Source organism: Fusarium oxysporum, chromosome IX (genome assembly GCF_013085055.1).
Source record: "Fusarium oxysporum Fo47 chromosome IX, complete sequence".
Classification (NCBI taxonomy): Eukaryota; Fungi; Ascomycota; class Sordariomycetes; order Hypocreales; family Nectriaceae; genus Fusarium; species Fusarium oxysporum.
The window spans coordinates 1717137-1735152 of NC_072848.1; the positions used below are offsets into that span (position 1 = coordinate 1717137).

The 18016-nt window shown below is 49.0% G+C and overlaps 7 protein-coding genes across 7 annotated transcripts; 4 read left to right on the plus strand and 3 right to left on the minus strand.

The window, feature by feature from the left end:
* The first annotated feature begins 22 nt into the window (after positions 1-22).
* FOBCDRAFT_322941 (uncharacterized protein) lies at positions 23-4022 on the plus strand. The gene has a single exon (XM_031190067.3). The coding sequence runs from the start codon at positions 287-289 to the stop codon at positions 3992-3994; it is 3708 nt and encodes a 1235-aa protein (XP_031034052.2). The 5' UTR covers positions 23-286; the 3' UTR covers positions 3995-4022.
* A 1214-nt stretch (positions 4023-5236) lies between these two features.
* FOBCDRAFT_231364 (NADP-dependent oxidoreductase domain-containing protein) lies at positions 5237-6845 on the plus strand. The gene is made up of 4 exons (XM_031190068.3): positions 5237-5900; positions 5954-6139; positions 6196-6601; positions 6655-6845. Exons 1-4 carry the CDS (start codon positions 5574-5576, stop codon positions 6732-6734), a joined length of 999 nt encoding a protein of 332 aa, XP_031034053.2. The 5' UTR covers positions 5237-5573; the 3' UTR covers positions 6735-6845.
* Positions 6844-8410, minus strand: FOBCDRAFT_189633 (uncharacterized protein). Its single transcript, XM_031190069.3, has 3 exons — positions 8083-8410; positions 7486-7967; positions 6844-7433 (listed from the first exon to the last, which is right to left on the minus strand). Exons 1-3 carry the CDS (start codon positions 8305-8307, stop codon positions 7238-7240), a joined length of 903 nt encoding a protein of 300 aa, XP_031034054.2. The 5' UTR covers positions 8308-8410; the 3' UTR covers positions 6844-7237.
* Positions 8411-8708: 298 nt separating this feature from the next.
* On the plus strand, positions 8709-11143 carry FOBCDRAFT_168100 (FYVE zinc finger-domain-containing protein). The gene is made up of 2 exons (XM_031190072.3): positions 8709-9106; positions 9162-11143. The coding sequence occupies exons 1-2, from the start codon at positions 8831-8833 to the stop codon at positions 10923-10925; spliced, it is 2040 nt and encodes a 679-aa protein (XP_031034057.2). The 5' UTR covers positions 8709-8830; the 3' UTR covers positions 10926-11143.
* FOBCDRAFT_52461 (uncharacterized protein) lies at positions 11143-14359 on the minus strand. The gene is made up of 3 exons (XM_031190073.3): positions 13938-14359; positions 12200-13880; positions 11143-12148 (listed from the first exon to the last, which is right to left on the minus strand). Exons 1-3 carry the CDS (start codon positions 14055-14057, stop codon positions 11532-11534), a joined length of 2418 nt encoding a protein of 805 aa, XP_031034058.3. The 5' UTR covers positions 14058-14359; the 3' UTR covers positions 11143-11531.
* Positions 14360-15704: 1345 nt separating this feature from the next.
* On the plus strand, positions 15705-17021 carry FOBCDRAFT_298462 (uncharacterized protein; the record flags this gene model as incomplete). Its single annotated transcript, XM_031190074.2, has 1 exon — positions 15705-17021. The coding sequence occupies one exon, from the start codon at positions 15705-15707 to the stop codon at positions 17019-17021; it is 1317 nt and encodes a 438-aa protein (XP_031034059.2).
* A 73-nt stretch (positions 17022-17094) lies between these two features.
* FOBCDRAFT_206366 (acyl-CoA N-acyltransferase) lies at positions 17095-17691 on the minus strand (the record flags this gene model as incomplete). The annotated part of the gene is made up of 2 exons (XM_059609168.1): positions 17095-17589; positions 17677-17691. 2 exons carry the CDS (start codon positions 17689-17691, stop codon positions 17095-17097), a joined length of 510 nt encoding a protein of 169 aa, XP_059465816.1.
* Positions 17692-18016: the final 325 nt, after the last annotated feature.

Below are 18016 nucleotides of genomic sequence, written 5' to 3' on the forward strand. Positions count from 1 at the left end.
TCTATCTATTGTGGGCTAAGGCATCCGATCACACTCTTCGGATGTCCATATCAATCAGGCAGCTTATAAGTCTGATAAAGGTACTTGGGAGAGATGCTGCGACTACTCGAGACTACCGATATTATTCTTTGGGAACTCTTCCTGAGCTTTTTCGTCTGTGGAAAGTCTGAAGACGATCTCGAGAAGTCTTTCACTATTCATTAGCTCTTTAAATGAGTCAATTCCCTTCCCAAGGCAACAGTTGGTCCATGAACCAGCTCTCAACAAGGGAGCTTTGCATATCACAATGACCGACGAGTGCCAGGAACCCACAGAATACGAATACTCGAACTACCATGTCAAGTGGCTCGGGAAAAACTACAAGCTAGGCGATCCAACTCATGGATCGACCCTGGATTCGGATCTCGAAAACTTTGCTAGGGATGAGCATCTTCGTGCGAAGGAAGCAATGCACAGCCAATCTCTGAGAAGTGCCCGCGCCCTTTGTGCATTTCATGGTTATGGAAGAAACTCTGTGTGGCCACCAGTTGACCCGGGAAGGCCTACCGAAGAGCTTTTGGAAGAATTTAGGCATGTCAACCAGGTCGTTCAATCGGAATGGTCGAGATTCATTGAACTCGTAGTCGGCAAAGAGCGAGAGATCCAGGAGATCATCATAAACCTCACTGATGGAAAAATCAGAGACCAAAATGGGAAGATTCTATGCATTCAAGACTGCCTAGAGAACAGCTGGGAAGAGACCAGAAACGCATTCAATGCCCAATACACCAAAAGTCGTTCAGAGTCAAGACCCGTGCACATGGAGAGTGATTTCAGCCTAGATCCTGAAGGCCATATCAACCCCAACCATTCAAGTGATCTCGACGAGTTTGCCCATGAATATCTCCGCAACGTCAGAGTCAACGTCCACTGGAAAAACAACGGTGTACCGAGGATGCTCGAGGAAAAGAGACAGTACCCAATCTATCGCAGTACAGCCAACTATCACGACGACAGGGAGGCTATGGAAGATGCTATCATGGACGATGTCAAGTTCCGAAATTTGAGGAAACCCAGTCCAGACCCTGCAGCAGACGCCTCTGAACAAGCCGGGTGTAACTTCGAAGTAGAAGATGCACTGCGAAAGCAAAGAGCTCATTTCTTGGTCTCGCACATCAACAAGGAGGATCTTTCTATCCCGCTCAATATGCTCATGTTCATCCACTATCGGGCCCGACTTCACCCCATTGAGTTTGCTTTCCAAGATAACAATAGCATGCACCTAGGAAAGCAGTCCCACATTTTGTCAGGCGCTTGCGATCCTTCGTTTTATGTCATGTTTGTCCCGGTAAAAGACCATGAGTACGAAAATCGATACCAAAGAGCTTGGTATGAACCCAAAATCTTGTCCAAGCACTCACCCGAGATGGATGAAGACAGGTTTGAGGACTTGCAATCCGCCGGACGGATTTTCGGTAGCATGGAAGCATGGCTTATACTACAGTCCCAAGCAATTACATACCTTTTCTTGGCTACTTTCTGCAAACAGATGCTAGATCTGGCAAAGCATGAGCTGATCACCGGCCATACTAGCAGACTCAACAAAAAGGAGATTCTGGAAATTGAGATTTCAGCAGGACAAAAGATCAAGATGCTGAAAGAAAAGAAAGGAACCGAAACAATGCAAGACATCGCATCGATTCGACAATATGAGCCAAATTGCACTGGGGTCAACCTACAGAGGTATCGCACCAAGCTCAAGGAAAAAAGTGCAGCGGCTGAAGACCACATCAAGAATCTTTTTGACGACCCTGCCTATCTAGTCAAATACATCGTGGAACAAAAGGATCATCATTGGACTAATATTGTCGAAGACTCAACCTATCTGCCGAATGAGTACTCTCAGAGCTACCATGACGCAATTTTGCGTAAAGTACTATATCGAAGTTGCATGAGAAGTGTACTTAGAAGAGCCTTTTTCGAGTTCTTCATTTGGGATGCCGTTACAAATGCCTTGGAAGATTTTGAAACCTTCGAACGGGAGACACTCAAAGAACCACCCAAGATGGAAGAATTCGGATACTGCAGGAGGACAGCTGCACCTAGGCCTCATGTTTCTGAAGAACTTTATACCTATACAGCGAAATACCGTCAACTTCAGGAGTTGATCCGGCACGCCGCGGCTTTCTTCATCTTCGAATTCCGTAAAGAAGCAATTCATGCCGCGTCTGAGCCCATGCGCAACACCTACCTTACCACTAGAAGGCCAGAGTACAGGCAGGACTGGTTGATCAGAGAGTACTATGACAGTGAAGACATTATACTTGACTTCCAAGAAGAGGCTTTGCACAGTGGCCGAGGGGAAAAACATCGTATCGTGGCTGAGCTTATTGAGAACTTCATTTCGAATAAGCATTCCTCTATGTATGTCGGCATCCGGAAGACTACGGATAAAGTAAAGAGGCATATCGAAGCCCACAACAGTGATGTTGAGCCAGAAGACAAGTTCTCCAATCTGATCAGCCAAACAATCGACGGTTTGGATTTGCTCGCCGATGTTGCAGAGCATCTGGAACTTATACCAGGCATGTTCCGCAAATTTAACGACTGGACGAAAGAGTCCGAGGAAGATGTTCGCGAAACGGTCTCGAGGATGCTCCAGGAATTTTCATCATATGACCTTCTTGCGCTCGATAACTGTGATTTTCAAGACCAACACGTCCCTGCTAAACGGACGCATCGAATATTCCGCTTTCTCGACGAACTGCAAGGATTTGATGTCAAAGAAAAAGAGATGAGCTTTGGAAAGGCGAAGGGCGACATCCAGCGCTTTGGTGCCTCTCTTCTCCGGGGGCTTATCTATCCATTGAATGAAAAAGCCGATAAGCTTGTATATCGGTACAAAACCTGGGGCATGGGTGTCAGTCCACGTCTTGGCAGAGGGAAAGTATTCCCAGCAGATGGACGGGCACTCGAGCGTCTGACGAAATGCATGGGAATCACCAGGGAGCAATTCCCCTTTGCCGACAATGAACTTCCTCTCGATCTCGACGCTCAAGGATCCAACCGCATACAGAAGACCTCTGAGGGGGACAGAAAAATCACATCGGAGATATGGTTAGCCCTCAAGGAAGTTATGACGAAACATCGGCAAGAGCAGAAGAAGAAGCTGGGATATCAGAAGAAGCGCAATAAAGATAAGGCACCGCCACTGAAACCGTCCGACCCATACAGGGTCGGCAAGAAGGACAATAAGGGAAAGGCGCCTATACGAACGACGGGGAAGCAAGTGCGAGAAGAGATGGAGGCGCGCGACGATGTAGAGGTGGAGGACGTGGGATTTGAAGTTTTACCCATGTTGATTAGCCAAATTGGCCGTCAAAAACCTGGAGAATCTTCACGAACGAACGCCGAGCCAGAGCCAGAGCCTCAAACTCAGCCCACGAATGCACCCCAGGAAACATTCAATGCTCGGCCGCCCCGTGTACGTCCTAAGACCAAATATAGGCCTCCGCCTAAAAAGCAGGTACGCCGTACCGAACCTGTTCTGGATCCTAAGATGGCACCAGACGGACTACCCAAGAGAGAAATCAACAAGCATGCATGGGAGACACTGAAGTCACTCACGATGCGGAGACAAACATTCACCAACGCCCATGGAAAAAAGACTACAGAAGAACTCCCAGCGGTTAAATTGAACGATGTTGATAGTACATTTGGCCGCGAGCTCGGGTTTCGTATGGAATTTGGGAAGGGTCGGCACCGTAAGTTCATTTGGAATGAGAATTGTGTATTGCCAGAATCGAGTCTGGTCAAGAATTTCAACTTCAATCCCGACAAGAAAGCGGCAAAAGGCTCGGACCTGATACAGGAAACAATGAACAATTGGAGCTCATGTTTGGAGGAAGCTGGGATTACTTGGGACTTTGTAAAGCAGTGGTTCATACAGAAGAAGGAGAAGAAAGAGGCGGAGGAGAAGCAGAAGAAGGAAAAGGAGAAGGAGAAGGAGACATAGGATGTTGGATCCCAAGAGGCTGTTGTAAGGCTATCTCTTTTGCTTCTACGTGTCTTTTTTTATTGGCTTGTCTTGTTTTTGTTTGCCTTTTTGGTGTCTCGTTCTTAGTCGCAAAATGTAATCGAAACCACAATCATGACTTTACGGTGGTCTCAAACAAGTGTATAAGGTACGTCTAGTTGCCAACAACAGATCGCCCATGCTGCGCAGTATCTACCTCATCTTGGCAACTGTTAACCCCGTTTAAGACTAAAACTAAAAAATAGCTTCTCATGAACAAGTATTGGATCATTACCATTGACCAAGTTTCCAATCTACCAACTAATATGGTATTTGCAGTTATCCGGACGTTTCGTGGTATGAAGCCATGGAAGCGACACGGGTTATAGCAAGTGATACTTATGATGGCTCAGAATTCTTTCTGGTTGAAAAGTTGGATTGTTTACATTGAGGGGAGACCATCATGAGTCGTCCGCCGTGCTCAAAAGGGTCCCCAACCTTTATCATGATTATACCATATCTTTATAATTTGTTAGTCAGAAGCTCCTTGAGTCTTGATTATCTGACATGCTGTGAATGAATTTGTTTGAAACACCTATTAGCTCATGAAGCACATCCAACATGAATACAAAATTTTCTTCCTTTTATCATGCTCCCCCGGCTTCTCAACATGGTTGTTACCCCTCATGACAACTCTGACAGTCCATCACCACAAAATACCAATCAACGTTAGCATTAGATTCCACTAAGCACGCCTTCTCCATATTCCCACTAGAAACCCCAGGAGCTGGGCAGGTCCAGCCGTGCCAATGATACATGAGAACCATCTGTTAGTAGGGGCATTTTAGCACTGACTCGGGGTAACTAGACCGAAAGCTTGCACCCCCACCAGCAACAAAAAAAAAAAAGTTGCTGATATCATTCTCAGGTGAATCCGCATCGCAACAACAGGAGCGCTATGGAGTGCACGTAGCGCTAACAAATGCGGGCTTTTTTAGCCCCTTCAACGGGGCAATGACGACTTTTGACGTGGGGCAAGTATGGAAATTGCCCCGCGGCGTCGTTGCTTTGGTTTGCTTTGGTGACAGGCACGGCAGTTTGCGGTTGGTGTTTCTGGATACGTACAGTAGAAGCTTCTCGATCGATGTCTTGATTAGCGAATCAGCTTCTGTGAAAGCTCTTCGGAGCTGCCCATTTAGGCATCATGAGTACCTTTTTAGTGTAACAAGTCATTCCTGTTACAGCTATTGTTGATGAGGAGTTGGTGGTGGGGGAGGGAGCCGTCACCACCAGGGTTCTCGATGCGCGAGACATGGCATTGGAGAAGATTAAGATGTAAATGTGGATATCTATGGCGATAGCAAGTACTGGGTCCTCATCTGGTGTCATAACGCGTCCACGTTTACTAACATTACCTTACTCTTGCGTTTCTGGCGGTTGTTGCAGCTACGCAATTCTTCATATAAACCCCTCCACGTCTCCTCTCCCAAGTTGATCTCTCTCTCTTTTCTCTCTTCCCATTCTCACACTTACACAACCCTCTCACATACCACCCTCACCCAAAAAAACAACTGCAATCATGTCTTTCGGTCGAACTGTCACCCTCAACTCGGGCCACAAGATGCCCCAGATCGGCTACGGCACCTGGCAGGCTGCCCCCGGTGAGGTCGGCAACGGTGTCTACGAGGCCCTCAAGGCCGGTTACCGTCACCTCGATCTTGCCAAGATCTACCAGAACCAGCGTGAGGTCGGCGAGGGTATCAAGAAGGCCCTCAACGACGTCCCCGGCCTTAAGCGTGAGGACATCTTCATCACCGGCAAGCTCTGGAACAACAAGCACCGCCCTGAGGAGGTTCCCGGTGCTCTTGATGACTCCCTTGAGGAGCTTGGTCTTGACTACCTTGACGTGAGTTTAAGATTCATTCACTCGTTTCCACGCACGGCTAACCATCGTATCAGCTCTGGCTGATCCACTGGCCCGTTGCCTTCAAGAACGGCCCCGAGCTCTTCCCCCTCAAGGCCGACGATAAGAACAAGACCGAGCTTGACCAGGGCGTCACCCTGTCCCAGACTTGGGAGGCTGTTACCAAGCTGCCCAAGGAGAAGGTTCGCTCCATTGGTGTCTCCAACTTCTCTATTGAGATGGTAAGCTTCTACAATGCCTCACCCCAACTCTTGAACAAACAACTGACCCCCACTAGCTTGAGACCATCATCAAGGACACCGGTGTCACCCCCGCCATCAACCAAGTCGAGCGCCACCCTCGTCTTCCCCAGCCCGAGCTTGTCAAGTACCAGAAGGAGAAGGGTATCTACCTGACCGCCTACTCTGCCTTCGGCAACAATTCATGGGGCGAGCCTCTCCTCATCAACACCCCCGAGGTCAAGGCTATCGCTGAGCGCCTCAGCAAGTCCAAGGGTAAGGAGGTCACACCCGCTCAGGTCATCCTCGCCTGGTCCACCCTCGACAACCACATCGTCATCCCCAAGTCCGTTACTCCCGCTCGTATTCGCAGCAACTTCGAGGAGGTGGAGCTTGACGAGGAGGCTATCAGGGAGCTTGAGAAGTTCGGCGAGAAGCCCCAGCGTTTCAACATCCCCAAGACCTGTAAGTCTCAATCCACGATCCCAAATACCTGAATTTCCACTAACATTTTCCAGACTCTCCTGACTGGGACATTGATGTTTTCGGCGACGAGAAGGAGAAGACTGCTACCCACAAGGTGGTTCTTAAGCTGTAGAGGCTTTTATGATACCAAGTTATGATGTATGACGACATAGAATAGATCAGTTAAAAGGTTGGGCGGATGAAAACTTGACCATAGAAAAAAAATTACAAAAATTAATGATCATCATCTCTCCCTCTTATAATACAGTGCTTACACCCTGACAACTGCCGAGCGAATCATCGTGTTTCGTTTTTTTTTTTTTTTGACATCAACTGCCGATGTGTCTCGGGATCGACCATCCACATGTCTGAGCAATTCAAAGGATTTGTAAATACGACAATTTAGAATGAAGAGTATGTCCCCAACAAATAATACCGCAACTGGTGAACTGTTCTGAAACCGCCATTTCCATACCAAATAATGCTATGACAGCGTCTTCCTCATCTACAATACGTAGTCAAAATGTTCCAAACCATATATGCACCTTGTCCCAAATAAATTGTATACATCGTAGTGTTCTCCGTGTCTTGCGCCATCGTTTAGTAGATATTGCCTGCTGTATGTGTTGTCGGTATCTAGGCGCCGACACTGAAGCCGAATGAGCCGTCAAAGACGTCGAGTTTCTTGACGTCGGTGCCTCCCCGGAGAGCTAGCAGAACGTCCATCGCAGGGACTTTGTTGGCAGGATAAAACAGAAGGAGATTGTCCATATCTTCGTCTGTGAGGCCGCACATCTCGTCCCACTTGTAGGTATCGCTAACTTTGGACATCCTATTATCGGGATTGTCAGTATAGTCTGCGTGAGGGGCCTCGTGGAACTGACCAGAGCATTCGTTTGGGTCCATCCTCAGGCTTGGGGGCCATTTTTCTTAATCTTAGTCGTAGTTCACCGATAGTCTCGATGGCATTACCAGCATTCTTGGGTAGTTGCTTGGCGATGAACTGCCGAATGGCCGCCGCCAACCTGGGTCCCTTGCCGTTGGTGCTGACCATAATCTGGAGGGGACCATCACGATGGATACTGCCGAAATAGAAATCGCATTCTGGTGGTACGTCGGCGATGTTGGCGGGAATCCTTCGCTCCTTGCAAAGCTTCCAAATGACGGTCGAGGCGGCGGGGTCGTCGATAGCGACCAGAACCATGCTGGCTCCGTCTAAATCTTCGGGCTCGAATACTCGGTCGACGTGGGCGACTTGGCCTTCGCTAACTCGGTAGGCGACTTCATCATTGAGGCCGGACTTGGGGCACACGACAGTGACGTTGGCATCGGCGTTGAGGCAGTTTAAGATTCTACCAGCAGCAACCTAAAGAGAATTGTCAGGTAAGATGAATCATTGATTCCACGGTAGTTTGTGATTGATGAGCGCGTCAAACATCAAAGTCCGAGGCTCGGCGCATGTGATGATGATTCAGACGTACCTCACCACCGCCGACAACAAGCACCTTCTTGTGCTTGATTTGCCATGCTAAGATCAAACTGCCTCCAGGCTGCACGGGAGGATAAGTCTTTGCCATTGCGACTGAAGCAGAGGAGGAGGAAGCAGAAGCAGAAGTAGATTCAGAGGAGGGAGTAGAAGAGGCGGGAGGAGATGCCGGAGATGCCAGCGCCGGCTGGGCTGATACTGGCTTCTGAATGGGGGTCATTTTTCCCCATCAGCTAAAGTCAGGGACGGTAAGTAAAGGTGACAATGGTTGACTCTTATCGAAGCTGCAGGGGTTGTGATAAGACACGAAGGCTCAAGGGGGCAAGAAAACTTCTGAACCGAAGCCAGAGAGTCAAAATTAGCTACTCTATGAGCGCAATATTCTAGAGTATAACCTGCCTCGATATTTTTGTCGTACAAGATAAAGTCCCAAGTTTTCTTGCCCCATGAGACGGGGAACGGGAGGAAGCGAATAAGAGCTAACTGTATTTGGTATAGAATGACGCATGCTATAAGTGTACTTGGTTCACCGCCTTTGGAGCTCGGAGCCCAAGGTACCTCTTTATCTGGCATGAGCACCAAGCCACTGGGAGCAGTACCTTGCCAGGCTATCCTGTATCCCCTCAATCCATCATCTTACTTCCAACATCCCCCCGTGGTGCAGCTCGAGATAGAGCCCGACCAGCTACGGTCGCACTCTCTTTCTCTTTGATTTTGTCTTCTCATTTTGAAACCTCTTCATCATGTCGGGCCGCAAATTGGGCGGCGGCCGTGTCCTAGGCAGCGGCAGGGGCCTTGCTCCCCCGACACCTCCGATTACGAATGCGCCTCGAGTAGCAAGTCCATTAGCAGCGTCCGAAAGCAGCATATCGATAGCTTCATCGTCGATATCCCCGCCTGTTAGTGGTATCTCACCAGATCTCCCGAGTCAGGACATTGGAAATAGCATCAGCGTTGGTGCTCAAGGGAAAGGCCCTGCTGATGGCGCACTTGTCTGCCCAATATGCAACGAAGAGATGGTAAATTATGATGATATCTACCTTGAATGCTGTTTGTTAAATACTGTGCCCATAGATGACCCTTCTTCAACTCAACCGACATATCGACGACAACCACCAAGAATTACCAGAGGAGGAGCAGGATGAGGTCAAGACGTGGTTTGATAAGCAGGTTCTCAAGGCCAAACGATTTCAGCCTCTCTCCCTCATCAACCAGAAACTACGCGGTCTCGATGTTTTTGAATCAAACGAATCCCTCCCTGTTTCCGCGCCATCTAATGCTGCTGGAAAGAACCCTCTCGAAGGCCCTGTTGACCCCGACGAACTTATTACACGACATCATTGGCAACGGTCTACAAGTTACGATCTTTGTACAGATCCGACGTGCGGAAGAAGTCTGGGACCTTTGAATGGAAGCATAAACTGCCGACATTGTGGACGATTATTCTGCGAGGAACATACCATGTACCAAATGAAATTGAGTCGAAGCGCCAAACATGAACCGGTTCGAGGCTACTGGGCACGAGTATGCGAGACATGCTTTAAATCAAGAGAAGGATATAATGATCACCAAGGTGTATTGACGGACCACACTAACGCATTCGTGGAAATAAGAAGGAAAAAGGTTGAGCGACAGAATTTAGAAATTTCGCGGCTCGAAAAACGATTAACAAAACTCACAAAATTACTAGCGAACCCTCCCGAAAAACTTACACAATCCAACGGCTCCTTGCTAGGCCCAGTCACATCATTAGCAGGACAAAAGAACCCTCGGAAGCTCATCGAACAGTCTGTTGTTACGTGGGAAGAAGATGCTACCGTCTCGAAATGCCCTTTTTGCCAGCAGGAATTTGGCTCTTGGACGTTTAGAAGGCACCATTGCCGTATATGTGGTCGCGTCGTCTGTGGAGACCCGCAAACAGGATGTTCTTCTGAAGTTGGTCTGAATGTGTCGAGCGAAACTAATGGTGCAACAAAAGCGCCTCCGGGGACCGAAAAGCCCCTGTCAGTAACTGGTGACGGGCAAGTTGGGATAGACATTCGGATGTGTCGTGATTGCAAGCACACGATCTTCTCCGCTCGTGACTTTGCAGCTTCGTTACAGCACAAGCCAGCAGATCAACGAGCATACGAAACCTTGAGGCAGTTTGAGCGTGGAATCCAGCAACTTCTACCATCTTTTCATCGAGCTTTACTGAATCTACAACCAGAGAAAAAGGAGAGCGGAGAAATTGATCTCAACAAGCCACCTCCTACACATGCACAGATTCAGGAAGCGGCCAAGATTCGCAAGCGTTTGGTTGATAGCTTTGGAAAATATGGCATTGCTGCGAAGCGCCTGCGCGATCTTCCAACCGAGAGCCCAACACAACGACGTCTTCAAATGGCGATATATACATACGCTAGTGGTTTTCTTCATACAAATATGCTTCCTCTAAAGAGCCTCCCTCAGCTGCTCCGCTCACGCTCATCTGCATCATCTTCTACAGCAGTCTCTACTTCACGACTTCTCGCTTCCCATCACCACTCCGGATCGAGTTTACGACACTCAGAGTTAGCTGACGAGACGTCATCGCAAGCACCTAGTGAAGGGAGTACAGTTGTTAGTCAGCTCGAGGCGGAGGAAAAGGAGCTTCGTGAGCGACTCGTTGTCTTGGAAGAGCAGCGCTTCATGGTTGAGGCTATGGTCAAGACTGCCCAGGGTTCAAGACGCTTTGAAGAAGTGAGCGCTCTGTCAAGGAACGTAGACGAGCTTGATGCTGAGATCAAGGTCCTGAGGAACAAAGTTGGGGGTGTAGAGGAGAGATGGGAAGGGGTATATCGCAACGGCGTCGCATGAACATGCCATCAAATTTTCGGCAAGATCGCCCTGGGTATTGGAGCTAAACTGGACAAGCCGTCTGCTTGTTTGTATATATCACATGGCATTGCATGGCGTTTGGAGTTTTGAATTGGGCGACACTGGAGTTCTACTGAGACACGTAAAGTCTGCCCAGTCTCTTATCACATAACTTATATTCACCAGAGTGAAAGCACCCCGTCAATGAATATTCTTCATGTCATATATTATACACCATTACTCGTCAAGGACGCTATCTAGCCAACTTCTCCTCCCCTTTCCTCTTTTATGCTCACCCTTCTCGCCCAGAAATAAAGGTATAAGTAGTCGTCCAATCTTCGGTTCTCGTAGACAAAACGATAAAGTGACAAAAAGCTTGAAACAGTAATGGAGATATAAACAGAAAGGTATGGAGCCCTTGGCAATAAGTAAGAAAACGCCCATTGTTCTAATCCACCACGAGCAGGGGTGCTTTTCGGGCTCAGCGGGTATCAAAAGCACCGTGTACAAATAAACACAGAATCGTACAGAAAGTGTAGTCGTTACAGTCTGCAATAGGCACAACCCGATGTGTGCTGTGCAGTCGAGGAATCAAAGAACTTAGCATCAGTGCACAACACCTTCGACGCCGCCGAGGAAGCGTCTCACACGGTTAATTTCGAGCTCCTCGTGTTCGCTTTCCACGGCTTTGAGTAGACCGTCAATTACAGCGTCCACCTCGTCTTCTTGGACTCCCGTGCATAGCGCCACTACACGACGGTACTTGACTTCGACATCGCGACTCCGTCCTTTTAGGGCCGCGACCATCTTTCGAGTCATATCGCGACGTCCCTCAACGGCACGAATACGGGCACGTAGAACTGCTGCTGAGGGCAGGAGACCCTCACCACCGAAACCGCCGCCCGAGGTATCATCAGCGGCTTCGAGCATAGCAGATAGCTCTGTTTCCCATGAAGATGAGGGGTTGGGCTGTGATGCTCTAGACTGTTCTTGCATAAGACGGACTTGCTCATCTTCACGTGCGTGTGATAGATTGGCGACCTTTTGCCTAGCTAATTGTTGCTTCTTCAGTGTCGCGCTCAGGTGCTCGAAAGTTCGTCGGGCTTCGCCAAGTTGTGTTGACGTCGTGCGGAGAGTGGTATGAAGAGTGTCGAGAGAAGCTTGTTTAGCCTTCATCTCGGTTTGGAAAGCTGAGCCTGTTTCTGACAATAGGTGAGAGATGGCTGTTCTGATTAGCAATGAACTGATGGATTCTCGAGTTGTGGTCGACTTACAGGCTACTATCTCATCACTGCTCTCACGACTGCGTTGATTCGTCCCTGTCACGCCATTCTTATCCACATTGACTTCGCCGTTCGTTTTGTCCTCAACATTCTCACTACCAATGCCAAAGTCAAGGGGGCGCAAACCAACACGGTTGGCGATATTCGGATCGGCGCCGACCTCTAATAGTTGTGAAATAATACTGCGGTTTCCGATTCGAGATGCAATGTTCAGGGCCGTGTCGCCAACACTATCTTGAGCATTGACTATCTCACTCATGAAGCGAGCGATTCCCATTTTTGGATTGGCCGACTGCGGGCCGCTGGGCCCATTCCCATTGGTAGCCTGACTATTAGGTGCGCTACCTTGCCTTACAACCCACTCCAGAAGACTTTCAAGGTAATACCGGCTTGCAGCGTTGCGTCCCTTGACAGCGCTCGTCACAGCAATGTGATGAAGCACCGTCCGTCCCTTGTGGTCCCGAGCCTCTATGGTGCTGCCCAAAACCTCGAGGAGGTCAGGAAACGAATTATGATCCTGTGAATTTGTGACTAAACATGCCCTCATCAAGGCTGTTTCGCCGGAAGCATTTACGCGGGACGGGGAAGCGCCAGCAGCGATGAGAGCACGGAGCAGAGGCATACGGGCGAGTGTAGCAGCCCAGTGGAGGGCAGTGTGGCTTTGCAAGTCGATGGGCATATCCAATTCCTTTGGGGTGTAACTTCGAAGCATGTCATGCTTCGTAGGATCGGTGCCAGGAGCTTCCAGAAACAAGCTCATCAGCATGTTTCGCTTCATCTCAACCTCTGGGGACATCTCGTAAGGGAGAGGCGCCAGGGGTCCACTGCCCTCGTCCACCGGCGAGCCATCCTGCATAGTATTTTGGGTGTAGATAAAAGACTCGTTTGGTTCCGTTGGTGATCCAGGGAAGGCCGCTGCATACATGTCCATATTTTGCCCATATCCGCTAAAGCTATCGCCTGGCGTCATGGTCACTCGTTGGCGTTTTCGAGGAGGCTCTGTCTCGTTAATCTGAACTGAGTTGTTAATCTGTTGCGTCGAGTATGCTGAATCAACTTGTTGTCCATAATCAGAGGCAAAGCTCTGTTGAGAGTTGCTAGGGAAATCGTCTCCGTTCTGCATGGATGCTTGGCGGCTAAAGGAGGGTGCTCTCGAAGGGCCATTGCGGCTTCGAGGGCCTGGTGAATCGAAGCGAGCTTTGCTGATGGCGGCGACGGCATGTGAGGCAGTAGTCGAGATGTTCTTGAAGAATGTCCCACTTAGACCATTAGGTCTTCCGTCCGTACTTTGATTATACAGTCGTTTCCTCTGTGCGGCCATAGCTTGTTCCTTGGTTGGTGTGTTAAAATCACCTCGACCAGCAACACCTCCGTCTTGACCCATGTCGTAGGTCAAGAGTGGTCGTAAAAGCTCCTCAACGCCGTATTGACGGCAAACTTGGACACCTCGATCGAATTTTATCCAAGTACCTTGATACTTTCCATAACCGCCTTGAACTTTTTCGTGCTCGCCCGTCTGGATTTCTTTCTCGAGAATCTTGGTGCGCTTCCCCTTATCTACCCCGGCAACTTTCAAGATCTGGGTCGCATTGAGCCATGAGTCGTTGCGACGGCGCATCACGGCGACATTGTTGACCTCCATCTCGTATACATCGACGCCAGAATACGATGCCTATATCAGACGATTGTTAGCAGAGGGAGAGTAGTATAGTTTTTGGGCGTTGCATACCGAGTAGATGGTAGCACCTTCGGAGTCACCATTGTAACCTCTGAAGGAGTTACCCACACCAGATTGCGATTGTTGGCTCATGCTGAATGATTGTTGAGATGATTGCGATGCTGACGGCATCTCGTATTATAGGTGATTACTCGCAGCGTGATATTAACACTGTCTCAGCTGAAAGGTTTTTTCGAGGTGGATTGATGAAGAGCGTAGTAGCATCACAGCACCAATCAGTGCCACAAGAACAAGTCGAAGGGTATGTACAATCAGCAGGGAAACGCGCAAAGTTTGAAACAAGAGGTCGATGTGGCCGGCCAGTATGATAGGATACAATATTTTAAAAGTGCCGTACGAGGCTAAGGCAGTTATCCGGGCTCGCTCATGCGCTTCGTCGTCGGAGTTTCAGTCGTTTTGTGCGCCTAAAAACTGGGTGGTTGCAGAATGAAGATGGAGTTGAGACGAAATGAGTAGCTCGAGATAGTGTAGTGGGCGGGCCACGGCGGAGTTGTGCAAGTGATTGGAAGTGAGGTGCAGGTGAACTGGCCCAGGGTCTCAGGTACCTGGAAGATGCCCCAGAGACGAGCGGGGAGTGCGCTGACAACCAATGCTTTAGCGGGTTCTGCGTAATGAGCCGCCTGTAGCTTAGTTGGCCCGGTGAAAGACCTCCACTATAGCTGCTTTCAATTAAACTCGTGTACGAGAGCGAGGTGAGGATGAAAGGAAAGAAAAAGATGAAGATTGCAGGTGTGTTTGCAGAGGAAAGTTGCCCAGAAGGTGCTAATGCAGGTTACTTCTGCACCTGATAAATACCTGGGGATAAATTGGCTTCGGTGGAGGCAATTAAATGTACCATCATCAACCGTGCTAAGCTTATGCACGTCAAAGTGACTTGTTAGGTTGTGCTCACTTGCAGCAAGTTCCCGATCCCTCGGCTGATGAGCGTGAACGGGAAGAGAAAAAAAGATGCGTTCAATTAATCGAGACGTGTCTGTTTCGTGCTCGGTCGCGCCCTTGGACGTGTCTCGCGCGTAAAGCGCGTAAAGGCCGTGAACGCACGAGCCAAGCCTCGCGAAGATTAATGTACTCATCTTGAGGCCCGCTAACATTGTAACTTGGCCTGTTGCAGTGACTATGTCTTTGTTGTTTCCGATCAGGCCATTGGCTGCTAAAGAATTTGTGCAAGTACACGAAGCTTATGGCCATCAATTCTCAGGCCACGCGCGGATTGTCAAGGCCACTAATGCAACCACTTGTTGATGGCCGTCATAACTTGGCCACTCTTTGTTTCATGCATAACACAACAGTTACTTCCTTGGATGTGAATTGCATAGATCGTTCAGTTCCATTCGCACTGTTGAAACAGAGTTATGCAATTCCATCAATGACGTGGGGTGCATCTTTCAAGCTCTTGCTGCTAGAGCACAAGTATCTCCAGGCGACTTCTTACCCCTGCCATCGTGATAGTTCACTGATACGACTGAGACACATCGCCTTCGGCCTCCAGTCCATGCCTTTGGAGTAAATCACATCGTCGCAGATATATCAGATCCAGTTCACTGCCTTTCTATCTGCTATAAATGTTCGAGCTCTCGGACGCTTGAACCCACTGCCCGAAGATCTACCGTAGAAACGAAAATTATACCATCGTAGATATCCGAATGCTTCAATATCATTTCAAGACCCAATCTTGAGCCTTTGCAATTGGCAATTAAAATTCTTTCACGGGGCCTTGCGCCTCTCTTCCTGTCTCTTGCCCTTATTACGGTCGCCATGATGCCTCGTCCTCATTCCACAATTCCCGCCCATCTACCTCCTCTTCACCTTTATCGACACATCCTTCGCGAAACATCGTATCTCCCTCCAGCAATACGTCCAGAGGTTACGCACCGTATTCGCACACGATTTCGAAGTCATCGAAAATATGATCATCTCCAAAACAAGCACCGCGCCGCTGCGGCCAATCTTCTGCGCAGATTAAGAGCAGCAAACAGTGGCAAGCAATCAAGCATGGCAGACTTGATGATGGACGCATTTGGCAGAACAGGGGCTCGAAGGCGAAGCCTACTTTCGGACTATATACAACCCGAACCTCCCAGCAACTCGGATGATTTGGAAGCCTTGATCCAAAGAGTTGAAGCGGATGAAAAGCCTCCAGAGACGGCCAAGCCTAAAGGAACTGAGTTACAAAATCAGTCCTCTCCACCTAAACCAGCCGAAACAGCGATAGAAAGTCAAACCTCTACGAATTCTCCAGAGGACACGAACGAAACACCGGGCAATGTAGAAGAAACAAAATCAAAGGCAAATCTAGTAAGAAAAGGACCAAACCCTCTTCAGCCAGCATTCTATGAGAAGTGGAACACCGAGAAGCTCCGAAAGCTCCTCCGCAGTCAGAGGGATGTACAGCGAACATCAAGACTATCTTGGCCTAAAACCGATATCAAGAGTCTTAATCCCGATCATGCGGTCCCTCGTCAAACCATATGGGGAAAACCACCACCACCAAATATCTATCAAGCCAAGCGAGCAAGCTTCTGGAAGCGCATTTCAGGCAAAGCGATGCCACCACTTGGAAAAGATGAGTGGGACCTTCTAGGCCGGCTCAGCAGCGGCGCTCAACAGGAAGATCAGTGGAAGGTCCCGGAAAGACGACCTGCTGCGAAGCCCTCACGTGGTGCTACTACTAAATCTGATGCCTGGGATTGGGAGGGATATGCTTCTCGGCCAGCCTCCCAGGTTGAGCGTCAGAGTCCGCTATCCGTTTATGCTTTGGTTGGACGGGATACGGAAAAGCATCCATATCAGCCAAGATTCGACCATCAGGAATTTTCGCCCAGATGGTTTAAGCGCGCTTATCAACGAGTCTGGCAGTTCACCCCCAAGATGGATCCAAATTCAAAGCCAGACAGGCCCAAGTTCATATGGGGTGCTTTGACAAATCCCGCGGTCCCTCCTACAAAAGCGCAACTCACTATTTTCGAGGGCGTCGATAGCAAGGGTAAAAAGCCAAAGCCGTCCTCCCAGATTCAACGGGCGCCAAACTCACGATCAAGGACAGCGGCCAACCCTCTTAGAACGCGGAAATCATAGACACACACATTTCATATGGCCTCCGTGCTCATGAACACTGAACATTGAACTGTTTTCTTTTCCATTGGGTCTATTAATCCGTCAAACTGGCCAGCTTGTTCAGACCCTCGCCATCTACTCGCATACCGACCCAATCGTTCATAGCGTATGCACCAATGCTCTCGTAGAATTTGATGCTGGGCTCGTTCCACTTGAGAACTGCCCAATCAAGTCGACCGCCGTCAATGGCAAGGACTTGTTTAGCCAGAGTGCTCAACAGCTTCTTGCCGTATCCCTTGCCACGCGCCGATTCGCGCACGTATAAGTCCTCTAGGTAGATACCTGCACGCGAGCGCCATGTGCTATAGTTGTAAAAGTACAATGCCATGCCGGCGGCTTCCCCTTCGGGGGTAAAGAGAAGAAGGCAACGAGCGGGCTTCGTTGGTGATATAGGTTCGGTGGCTGGGATAATAGAGGCGTCGGTGTTAGGGGAGTCGGAGGGTGCGAATGCGACCGTGGCCTGGATGCTTTCAACGGTTGCCTTGTTGGCATCAGGCTCCTTCTCGTAATCGGCGAGCTCCTGGATGAGCTGGAGAATTATGGGAGCATCTTCAGAGAGCTTAAGTTAGCGCCATGACGACTCTCTAGAGGCATTGGATTGGATGTTGGAGCTTACCCTCCCTTCGGGCATGTCGAATTGTGGCCATTGTAAACGTATGATAGTTGATAACTGTACAGAAGCTCCAAGATACCCTCTATAGAGAATTATATTTATATTTCAATCAACCAGAAGAGCCGAAAACTGTAGAAAGTTTGGTTGACTTGGGCGCAGTTGACGCCTTGTTAGTGGGGTTTTGTTTTACGTGAAGGGCGTGTGTAAGGAGGGGCAGTAGTAGAAGCTGGGCGGAATTAGGTTTAGCGAAGGATCCCACTCGTTGGTGTAAGTCAATCTTCTATCCACCTGCATCCTTGATTACCACTCTGTAGAGGCAGTAAGTCAATATTGTTGAAGAGTT

Coding starts and splice junctions, on each gene's coding strand:
- FOBCDRAFT_52461 (XM_031190073.3), bottom strand. CDS start 14,057: ATGCCGTCAGCATCGCAATCATCTCAACAATCATTCAGCATGAGCCAA. Junction 13,881..13,937: donor AAGGTGCTACCATCTACTCG/GTATGCAACGCC, acceptor CGTCTGATATAG/GCATCGTATTCTGGCGTCGA. Junction 12,149..12,199: donor CAGTGATGAGATAGTAGCCT/GTAAGTCGACCA, acceptor TAATCAGAACAG/CCATCTCTCACCTATTGTCA.
- FOBCDRAFT_189633 (XM_031190069.3), bottom strand. CDS start 8,307: ATGACCCCCATTCAGAAGCCAGTATCAGCCCAGCCGGCGCTGGCATCT. Junction 7,968..8,082: donor TTGTTGTCGGCGGTGGTGAG/GTACGTCTGAAT, acceptor AATTCTCTTTAG/GTTGCTGCTGGTAGAATCTT. Junction 7,434..7,485: donor GGACCCAAACGAATGCTCTG/GTCAGTTCCACG, acceptor TCCCGATAATAG/GATGTCCAAAGTTAGCGATA.
- FOBCDRAFT_231364 (XM_031190068.3), top strand. CDS start 5,574: ATGTCTTTCGGTCGAACTGTCACCCTCAACTCGGGCCACAAGATGCCC. Junction 5,901..5,953: donor TTGGTCTTGACTACCTTGAC/GTGAGTTTAAGA, acceptor CCATCGTATCAG/CTCTGGCTGATCCACTGGCC. Junction 6,602..6,654: donor TTTCAACATCCCCAAGACCT/GTAAGTCTCAAT, acceptor AACATTTTCCAG/ACTCTCCTGACTGGGACATT.
- FOBCDRAFT_168100 (XM_031190072.3), top strand. CDS start 8,831: ATGTCGGGCCGCAAATTGGGCGGCGGCCGTGTCCTAGGCAGCGGCAGG. Junction 9,107..9,161: donor CAATATGCAACGAAGAGATG/GTAAATTATGAT, acceptor CTGTGCCCATAG/ATGACCCTTCTTCAACTCAA.
- FOBCDRAFT_322941 (XM_031190067.3), top strand. CDS start 287: ATGACCGACGAGTGCCAGGAACCCACAGAATACGAATACTCGAACTAC.